General features: G+C 41.4%; 1 protein-coding gene across 1 annotated transcript; it reads left to right on the top strand.

Annotated features, from left to right (window-relative positions):
• Nucleotides 1-2,115: 2,115 nt before the first annotated feature.
• LOC121558047 (macrophage mannose receptor 1-like) lies at nucleotides 2,116-9,804 on the top strand. Its single transcript, XM_045219803.1, has 11 exons — nucleotides 2,116-2,173; nucleotides 2,221-2,225; nucleotides 2,318-2,419; nucleotides 2,808-2,984; nucleotides 3,507-3,618; nucleotides 3,741-3,826; nucleotides 7,757-7,826; nucleotides 7,988-8,046; nucleotides 8,468-8,617; nucleotides 9,502-9,613; nucleotides 9,742-9,804. Exons 1-11 carry the CDS (start codon nucleotides 2,116-2,118, stop codon nucleotides 9,795-9,797), a joined length of 987 nt encoding a protein of 328 aa, XP_045075738.1. The 3' UTR covers nucleotides 9,798-9,804.
• The last annotated feature ends 741 nt before the right edge of the window (nucleotides 9,805-10,545 follow it).

The raw sequence follows: 10,545 nt of genomic DNA on the forward strand, positions 1-10,545 counted from the left end.
TACGCTGATGAGGTTCACACAATATTAACAATCTACCATTTCCAATGAACCCAGCTAATTTCACTTCACCTACCTCTTTCTCTACGGCATTAGTGGGTCAGATAGGGTGTAAGTGAGGCTCTGTGGTCTCATCCAACACCATCACCACTTTCCACTCCAACACATCACTACTCTTGCTTCCTACCTTGACCCTCTTTGTGCTTTCTACACTAGACGCTTCACTGCTTTCTGTATCATGATCTCTCTTCTTCCTGTGTCTTTCTGTATCATGATCTCTCTTCTTCCTGTGTCTTTCTGTATCATGATCTCTCTTCTTCCTGTGTCTTTCTGTATCATGATCTCTCTTCTTCCTGTGTCTTTCTGTATCATGATCTCTCTTCTTCCTGTGTCTTTCTGTATCATGATCTCTCTTCTTCCTGTGTCTTTCTGTATCATGATCTCTCTTCTTCCTGTGTCTTCCTGTATCATGATCTCTCTTCTTCCTGTGTCTTCCTGTATCAAGATCTCTCTTCTTCCTGTGTCTTTCCACTACCGACCATTCAGGTCCTTGACCCTCATTCTCCCGCTCCATACCATCAGAACTGACAGCCATATTGTTCTCATTCCATCACAGCTGTTGCTTCACCAACATTTTATCCACTTCCTCCATTTTGTCCTCACTACTCGCCGCCATTTCTGACCTCCAACCCTTCTGGGTTCCAGAGGGAGGGGTCTGACTGGACGGGTCCTTAAATAGGAGAGGAGGGAGAGGTAGAACTCAACTCACAGGCAGGATTTCAGAAAGTGAGATTTCAACATCTGTTCATCTAATACTGTATGTGTCTGTATCCCAAATATCACTCTATTCCCTATGTAGTGCTCTACTTTTGACCAGAGCCCATAGTGAATATGTGGCCCTGGACAAATGAAGTGAACTAGTTTTGAAGGATCAATTCCACAAACTCCCAATTACCCTCTGGACACGCCCCTCTCCTGCTAACTCACCACACCTGAACTCACTCTGCCAATCACCAATTCCTCTCCCATTCTTCTGGTATATAAGCAGCTTGTTTTATCTGTGGTTGTTCAGCATTTGTAGTGGCCCAGTTCCTTTATTGTTCCTGTTGTTGTGTGTCCTGGCTAAAGTAAGTGTCTTCTATTGTGTGATTCTAACTTTTGTACATTTTTAGGTTGATGTCTACACTGTCTTAGAACATTTCATGCAGTGCAGCATAATATCCTGTTTATCCTAGTTTGTGTATTATATGGTGTAACTAGCCCAGTATTTAGACCTTTTTGATTAATTTAAGTCTAAGGGCGTTGTGACTGCTTATGAGATGAGACATGGTCCAACGATGGTACCGGCTAGCAGAATGTCTTACATTCCATAATCCGTTAGACTGTTCTGATTGGTCGCCATTGGCACCGCAGCAGGAAGAAGGTACTATGAAATCCCCCCCCCCATGGATTCCATGTTGTGCTCTTTGTTTCACCTGTCTGACTAGCTAATCAACCTCGGTACCATACTGGCCCAGAGTGGAAGTAGAGGAACCACTCAAGGCCAGAATAAAACATTGGCAGCCATATTTGGAGAGGTAGCGTCTAAACTACATTAAATTATTTATTGATCACTGCTCAGCACTGCAAATGGTGACTTATCAGAACCGTCTAGCGGATTATGGATGTAGCTTCAGAGGTGGGACATGCTTTCGGCCTTACCTGCCCCGTCTGTCTTGTGTACTGTCTTTATTTTTAGAAGATTTGTAAAAGAACAAGACTTGAACTTTGTCTTCAACCATAATTCCTGCATTCTGACAGACGTGCCTTTATTACTTCTGTATGAGTGGAGAGAAATACCCCCCCAACCCCCCAGAAATTCTCATCACTGCATAGGGAATAGGGTGCCATTTTGGATAGCAGACATATTCCTGTGATAATCGACTGTATGTGGAGGAAGATACCTGGTATTCCTTAGCCCTTCATTAGTTGAATCTGCTCTGATTAGGTAGTCCTGGAATACATCTGATAAGTGGAATGGCTGGGGTACTTGGTGAGGTTAGGGGAACACTGCACTCCCCTACACTCTGAAGGACTCACTGAATTTGTCTTCATGGCTTCTCTCTCAGGAGACTCACCATGGCCATGTTGATCGTTCTTCTGCTTCTCAGTGCTGCCTTTGCTCTGGGAGACGCAAGTAAGAGTCCACTTTACATGATTCATTCTGTATTTGTTTTGTTGTAGCAGAGGTGACTGACTGACATACTAATAATATTGTAGTTGTGATTTGTAGATCTGTCTCGACTAGCTTTTAAAAGCCGGCTGCAACTTCTCCATTCAGATTTCATTTGTAGAAGAAGACTTGTGTCCCTCCGGTTGGACCAAATATGGATCACGCTGCTTCATGTTTGTCAAGACTGCAAGGACCTGGCCTGAAGCAGAGGTATCATGCTTACATCTACTGTTAATTTAAAGGGGAAGTTCAATTGAAAATCAACCCTTTGACATTACATTAAAGGTGATTTTATGTTTTTAAATCCGGCAACACATGCCTCATGTAAAATACTGAACTTCCCTTTAAGATATTGTTTAGTTGGAATGTTCTAGAAGTTTGGAATATTTATTTAATGTGTGGGGTCAGGCCTCCTGTATATTGGAACCCACAGGACATGGCTTAAGACAGCAACTAATATCTTTTAAGAGCATGTTTTAAAAGGGAATTAGTTCCGACGGTCAATATTTGAGAGTCCAGAAGACAAATTCTCAGACTGGCCAGCTGACTAACACTTACATTATGAAATGGCTTTGTCCCCGTCTACTGCTTTCTCTAGCGGCACTGTGTGTCCCTTGGTGAAAAACTGGTGTCTGTGCCCAGCACTGTAGAGTACCTTGGAGCAAACCTGGCATCTGTACACAGCTCTGAGGAGGAGCGATTTCTACAGACGTTGGTCAAGACTGGCGGCTTCCCTCCTACCTGGATTGGAGGATTTGATGCTGATAAGGCGAAGGTGGGACATGTTCCCAGGTGACAGGAAGCCTAGCCGTTATGAGCGTTGGGCCAATGAAGGCAAGGTTGCTGGTTTGAATCCCAGTGCGCGCTGTGAAAAATGATGTGCCCTTGAGCAATGCACTTAACCCTAATCTAGAACGATTTACAGGAGCAATGAGAGCATCTGCTAATTGACTAAAATGTAAATGTCGCCAACTGTCATACTTCAGTAGAAGGCTTTTGTACAAATGTAAAACGGTAATAGTTCAGTATAAATTGTCTCAAAGTAACCTGTTCCAGACAGTCTGCCTGTTCTTGTATGGTGTTTCTAGCTTCAACAGTTGTAGACAAGTGATGCTCATTGAAATGCATTGGGATGATTGTAAATGCGATCAGGAAGTAGGCTCCATGTTTCTCTTTACACAAGCAACAGCTCCAGTCTGAATTGTAAAGTTTTGGTGGTGGCGTTTACTGTTTCAGGAGGTAGAGGAAAGGCTATACATTTTGGATTTATTCTGGAACCTCCCTTTTCCCCCCTCAGGACAGGCTATGGTTCTGGAGCGACGGCTCCGACTTTGATCACCAGAACTGGGCCAAAGGACGGCCCAGTAACGCTGGTGCCAGAGAGAGGTGTATTCAGATGAACTTTGGAGGTACAGTAAGCCCAGTGTCATTCACTGATCCAGCCTTGAAATTAAACTTCACTCATAGTATATTTACCAAATGCATCTCTGACACGCATGCAGACGTTCCTCCTGTTGTGTTTCCTCTTAAGGTGAACGCCGCTGGAACAATGCAATATGTGGAAGGAGCTTGCTCTCTGTGTGCTCCCTGAGACTCTTGCCACTCCGTCAATCTATAAACTAAAAACAACAATGCTGTTTCGTATGTGTCCGCATCCTTAACACTTTACGGTAACGTCAAATACTTTGATTTGTTGCAGTTAAATGAAGTCTTAGTTACTACAAATGTTGGTGTTTTGTTTGCAGCCAATAAAACATGTGTACACAATTTGTCTCATGAGTTATTGAACATGAACGATACTGCCATAATTGGCGTGTTTATTGAAGGTACAGGCTTAGATCTGGGACTTGAGTATTACTCAAATTCCAACACTATTACTACAGCATCATTACATTTTAGTAATTGTGGTGACTCTTAGCCAGAGTGACTTACAGTAGTTAATACCTGTTCTTACTGGTCCCCTGTGGGAATCGAACCCACAACCCTGGTGTTGTAAGTGCCATGCTGATTAACTGAGCCACCAAGACAACACTGTCATAACCAGGTCAGCTGGCATAACGTGTCATAAATTTACACCTGTTGTGAAATAGCTCAATATGTTTATGTTTTCAGTTTCTAAACACATTTATCCAAATGTTTAACCTGCCAAGAAGATTTTCGTTTTAAGGTTTGTTTTATGTCTAATGAATTCTTTAGGCTCCGACTTTAGCACCGGGACTCGGACTTCAGCCATAGGGACTCGTGACTCGACCATTGGTGACTTAAGGGTGGTTTACAGTTGGTCGATCGACATGTCTGTAGACAGTTGTTGCAGTGACATCGTGAACATTCTATTGTCGTCCGACATCAAACTTGTCGTTGTTGTTATGAAAAAGTATAAACACAAAAATGACCGGCTGCATGACTTCAGCCTGGTGGTTACGAAATAGCATAAATGCTGTATTCTAACACCAGTAAACCCATCAGTTTAAAAATGTATTTAGTATGTCAATCAAGCAAACCAGGCAACTAAAAGCAACTTTATAAACAATTTTTGGGTTCACTTCTATCTTACCAGCTAGCTTGCTAACCAGTTCAAATAATGACCATGTCATAGCTGACAGTCTTTTGTGCAAAAAGTACCATAAACCTCATTATCTCACAGTGTAAAGTCATTACAAAAATAGGTTTATGGTAAGATTTGCACTTTGCACTTTGCTTTTGCACTATGGCTGTTGAAAACATAACTTGTATTATCCTGGCTTCTAATATTCATCAATAAAAGAGACATTCCTAGCATCACACCCTGTAAGGCTGCTGCCCCCCCCCCAAAAAAATACATGTGTAAAGTGGTTATCCCACTGGCTATAAGGTGAATGCACCAAATTGTAAGTCGCTCTGGATAAGAGCGTCTGCTAAATAATGTAAATGTACCTACTCAGTCAGATGAGAACATCGTTTTTTTGTTGTCTCTGCATGCAATTTGAAGGACGTTGAAGGACCTGCTACAGTGAGATTCTGTTGAACTGTCTTGTGTTGACAGAAACAGCAGCACGTAATGACATCACACCTAAAAAAAAAATAACAATTACCTAGAGTGTCGAATAAACAAACTGTCCGTCTAGAGAACATTTATCCTATAGCTGCCGTTTCCATTACAGATGCCGCTATGTTTTTTTGTTGTGACATTGCTTTAGTGGAATAAACCTGGGTCAATGGAAACCTGCCTACTGATCCATCACCCATCTGTAGAATTATAGCATTAGTAGAATGGAGACGTTGTAGAATTAGAATGACAGACATTCCTGTTCCATTTCAACGTTCCGTGCTGGCTGGACTGGACCGGCAGCCTTACAGGGTGTGATGTTAGGAATGTCTCTTTTATTGATGCTTATTAGAAACCTGGATAATGCAAGTTATATTACGTTTTATTTTATAGGTCCATTATGTAGTTTGGTGTACGACTGGTCCCACTTCAGATAGAAAGTAAAGATCTGTCATTCCCATGGGAAGTGAGTCTGATAAGTAGTTGACCTGCTCTATGTGCAATATGGTTTATTTTTACCTTAAGCTTCAAACACCTGAACATTTTTTGGTTCTTGAAAAAATATTTTACAGCGGTTTAGATGGTACAACGATTCTCTACACTCTACATTGCTTGTTTTGTCACATCAACTGAAATCAGGAGGATATTTTAGAATCTTAAAAACCATGGAAATGGAACCAGGAAATGGCAGAGCTAAATTCGACAAACAGTATAACGCCTTTAGAGGTGACTATTTATGTGTTGCTCAGTTAATAAACTCTTAAGTAATTACCTCCTTATAAAGTTTAAAATTAAATCACACTGTGAGATTGAGGTTTATGGTATTTTTTGGCACTTTGCACAATACCTTTGCACTACGATTATGTAAAAACCTACTACAAACCTCCGCTAACATTAGCCACCGCTAGCTAAGAATCATTGTGAGTGGTGGGACATGCTGTGTCTGATGGGAAAAAGAAGGCTAAATCACCCTCTCCTCTCCTCTCCTCCTAGTTTTACATTTTCAACGGTCTTAAGGGTGCTGGAAATTATTATCTTGTAAATACAAAAACCAGGACACCCTGGAATAAAAACAAGTAGATTCTATTAATTGATTGTAAAATAAGGTTACAAACAGCAACAGAAGACAGTGTAATGTATCTGCTCAATTACATGGGCAGCGTTCCAAATCACACCCTCCTCTCTTTATAGTGCACTACTTTTGACCACAGTCATATGGGCCCTGTTCAAAGGTAGTGCACTATATCATAGGGGATAGGGAGCCATTTGGGACATACCTTGGTAGGCCCCTAAGGGGTGAAGTGGCCCATCTCTGATGCAGTGGTTTGGGGTGAATACAGTTCAGAACGAACTAACAGACAGACAGCAGGGTTGGCAGTTAATTCAAATTGAAGACAGTTAATTCAAATGAAAGTTTAAAATTCCAGCGCTAGCTAGCTAAAGTTATACTGAATCTAAAGTCTATCTGGTGACATCACAATGATGATGAAACGTTTTCCTACTCATTATTTGACTCCTTCTGAAATGTCATCGTGTTTCCAAGCCACTATAATGCCCTTTAGACTAAGTCTTCATCAGCACCAATTAGGTAGAATTAAGTAAAACATTCAGTTAGACACCAGTGCTCAAGATAATCTCCACAACCATATTGTGACCCAACATGTGTTACAAAAGTAGCTCCATTTTTAAATATAAATGACTACCTTCACTTTGAATTGAACCCAACCCTGTCAAACAGGTAGCTATCGGACAGGTCCAGCAGGTGTTGGGCTGGACAGAAAGAGAGAGAGGGAGGGTCTGACTGGACTGGTCCTTAAAAGGGAGAGGAGGGAGAGGTAGAACTCAACTCACAGGCAGGACAGAGAGAGAGAGAGAGACCCAGTGAAGACCTTTGAAGATCTCTGAAGAAGTGAAGCTACAACTGAAGATTTGTGAAGGTGAGATCTTAACATCTGTGCATTTAAAAATGTATCTGTCTGCATCCCAAATAGCACCCTTTTCCTTTTGTAGTGTGCTTCTTTTGACCAGGGCCCATATTACCTTTGTGGCCGTGGGCTATTCCCTATGTAGTGTACTGGGACCCTGGTCAAGGTAGTGCACTACATAGGGAATAAGGTAACATTTGGAAAGCATACATATTCCTTTGTACTAGGTTAATCTATTGTATGTGGTGGAAGATGATACCAGGTATTCCTTAGCCCTTCATTGGTAAAATCTAATGTGATAGTACCTCTGATAAGTGGAATGGCTGAGGGTACTTGAGGAAAGGTTAGGGAACACTGCACTGCATTTCAGTCATTTAGCAGACGCTCTTATCCAGAGCGACTTACAGTTAGTTAGTGCATACATTTTTAATACTGGCCCCCGTAGGAATCGAACCCACAACCCCCTGGCATTGCAAGCGCCATGTTCTACCAACTGAGCTACAGGAGGCCCTACACTCTGAAGTATTCACTGAATTGGTCTTGACTGATTCTCTCTCTCACTCTCTTTGTCTGTTTGTGTGTCTCTCCCTCTCTCAGGAGACTATCACCATGGCCATGTTGACCATTCTTCTGCTTCTCAGCGCTGCCATTGCTTTGGGAGACATAAGTACGAGAATCCACCTCAAACTTTACATTATTCATTCTTTCTGTATTTTAAATGTAGCAGAGGTGTGTGTTGACTGATATAAAAATAATATTGAGTAATTATTTATGATGCAAGGTGATTTGTCAGTCTCTCCTTTAAAGTCGGTAGTCTTCTCCTTACAGATGTACGAGGACCATTCTTCACGTTTATCAAGACAGCAAGGACATGGGCAGAAGCACAGGTACTGTATCATGCTTACCCTCTACTGTGAATTTAAAGGGTGAAGTTCAATTAAAATCAACTCACTTTCTTGGATTGACGTTAACGTGAATATGTTTTGGCTTTTTTTTTTTAACAGGCACTGCATGCCTCATGTAAATTACTGAACCTCCCCTTTAAGTTATTGTTTAATTGGGATATTCTATAAGTTTGGAATATTTATTTCATGTGTGGAGTCAGGACACCTGTATAATGGAACCCAAAGGACACGGGTCAAGACAGAGATAAACTAACACCTCTAAGAGCCTGTTGAAAAGAGCATTAGTTGCGACGGACAATATTTGATAGTGTGAGTCCAGAAAACAAATTCTCACAAAGACTGGACAACTTGACTAATACTTACATTATGAAACGCTTTTGTCCCTCTCTGCTGCTTTCTCTAGCGGCATTGTATTTCCCTTGGATTTAACCTGGCGTCTGTGCATAGCTCTGATGGGGCGCAACATCTAAAGGAGCTGGTGTTTTCCGAGACTGGCGAATTCACTCCTACCTGGATTGGAGGGTTTGAAGTTCCTAAAGAAATACTGGAAGAGGTACCCAATTATCATACTTGAGTCACAGCTAAGATACCTTAATAGAAAATGACTCAAGTGAAAGTCACCCAGTAAAATTCTACACATGGTAGGATTAAAAGTAACCAAAACAGGGGTTTTCCAAACCTTCATCGAGTTTTTGGCCAGAGGGAGGGAGTTTTCTTGTTCCCCACGTCTCCGCTGAATCTGTGTTTGAAACTGTTGAAGATGTCATCGGGTATAACTTTTTTTAGCTTCCTATTTTTTTCTACAAAACGTAGAAATACGCTGTTTTCACACATGTTGACATATGTACCATGTAGAAATTCAGAATTTGTGTTTAGTGAGTCCGCCAGCTCAGAAGCCGTAGGAATGACGGCGCATTCTCTTGATACAGTCGCTAGTGAACGTCTACACACCCCTTGCACAGTCTTCACATTTTGCTGCCTTAAATTTAAATCTAAAAAGAGATTACATTGGATTTCTTTCCTACCCATCTACATGATCAAATTTAAATAAATATTATACAACATTTTCAAAATCAATAATTTATATATATTTTTCATTGATTGCATGTCTTCACACACCTGAGTTAATACTTAATGGAAGCACATATTGTAGGATAGATCAGTATTTACTAACACACGGGGTATAGTGGGCTAGTATTGTAGGATAGATAGATCAGTATTGACAGTGGGTTATAGTGAATATTTAGTAACTTAAACACTAAAGTGTTTATTCGCTGTACCCAGAGGTTACCCGTGGGAAAATCCTATGTCCAAAAGTGGAAAACCAGGAATAAAAGGTGGTCCGCTCAGGGAACGCAGGGAAATTTTTAAACCATTTTTAATAGCACTAACACAGTGGGATTTCTTTCATTCTGAGACCTCACTTCTTCCCCACAGGACAGGCTATGGTTCTGGAGTGATGGGTCCAAGTTTGATTACCAGAACTGGAATCAAGGAGAGCCCAATAACAGTGGTGGCAGCGAGCCATGTATTATGATGAACTCTGGAGGTACAGTCAGCCCACTATCATTCACTATCCAGTCATCAAATTAAACTTTATTCACAGCCCACTTCAACAAATAAGTCTGATACACACACTACATCTGAGTTAATTTCTGTTCCGTGTTTCCTCTGAAGGTGGAGAAGGCTGGAACGATCTAGCATGTGAAACAGATTGCCCTCGGTGTGCTTAAGGCGGCCGCTAGAGATCCTGGTTCGAATCCAGGCTCTGTCGTAGCCGGCCGTGACCGGGAGACCCATGAGGCGGCGCACAATTGGCCCAGCGTCGTCCAGGGTAGGGGGAGGAATGGCCGGCAGGGATGTAGCTCAGTTGATAGAGCATGGCGTTTGCAACGCCAGGGTTGTGGGGTCCGATTCCCACAGGGGGCCAGTATAAAAAAAATATGTAAGTCGCTCTGGATAAGAGCGTCTGCTAAATGACTAAAATGTAATGTAAAATGTGCTTAACCCGTTAAATCAGCAAAAACATCACCTGAAACCCAAAATGCTACTCCATACTGTCAGCATCCTAACTGAAAACTTGTTATGGTAAAGTCAAATACTTTGTGGAGATTATTTGTTGCTGTAAAATGAGTATTAGTTATTTGTTGGTCATAAATGTTGAGTAATGATTTTGTGGTTTGTTGTCAATAAAACAGGTGTACACATTATTTTGTCTCATGAGTTGTTTTTAAACTGCCATAATTGTCCAATCCTTTAATTGTCCAATCCTTTGAGAGAATAAATGTATTTTATAACCCAAAAGGTTTTATTAGTCCACAAACAACATGAATGTTAACCTCTATGGGATCGGTTTCCCTTATGCGGGGCACGGTTGAGCTAACGTGCGCTAATGTGATTAGCATGACTGTTATAAGTAACAGCAAACATTCCAGGACATAGACATGTCTTATATGGGCAGAAAGCTTACATTCTTGTTAA

Source organism: Coregonus clupeaformis, unplaced genomic scaffold, assembly GCF_020615455.1.
Source record: "Coregonus clupeaformis isolate EN_2021a unplaced genomic scaffold, ASM2061545v1 scaf2762, whole genome shotgun sequence".
NCBI lineage: Eukaryota > Metazoa > Chordata > Actinopteri > Salmoniformes > Salmonidae > Coregonus > Coregonus clupeaformis.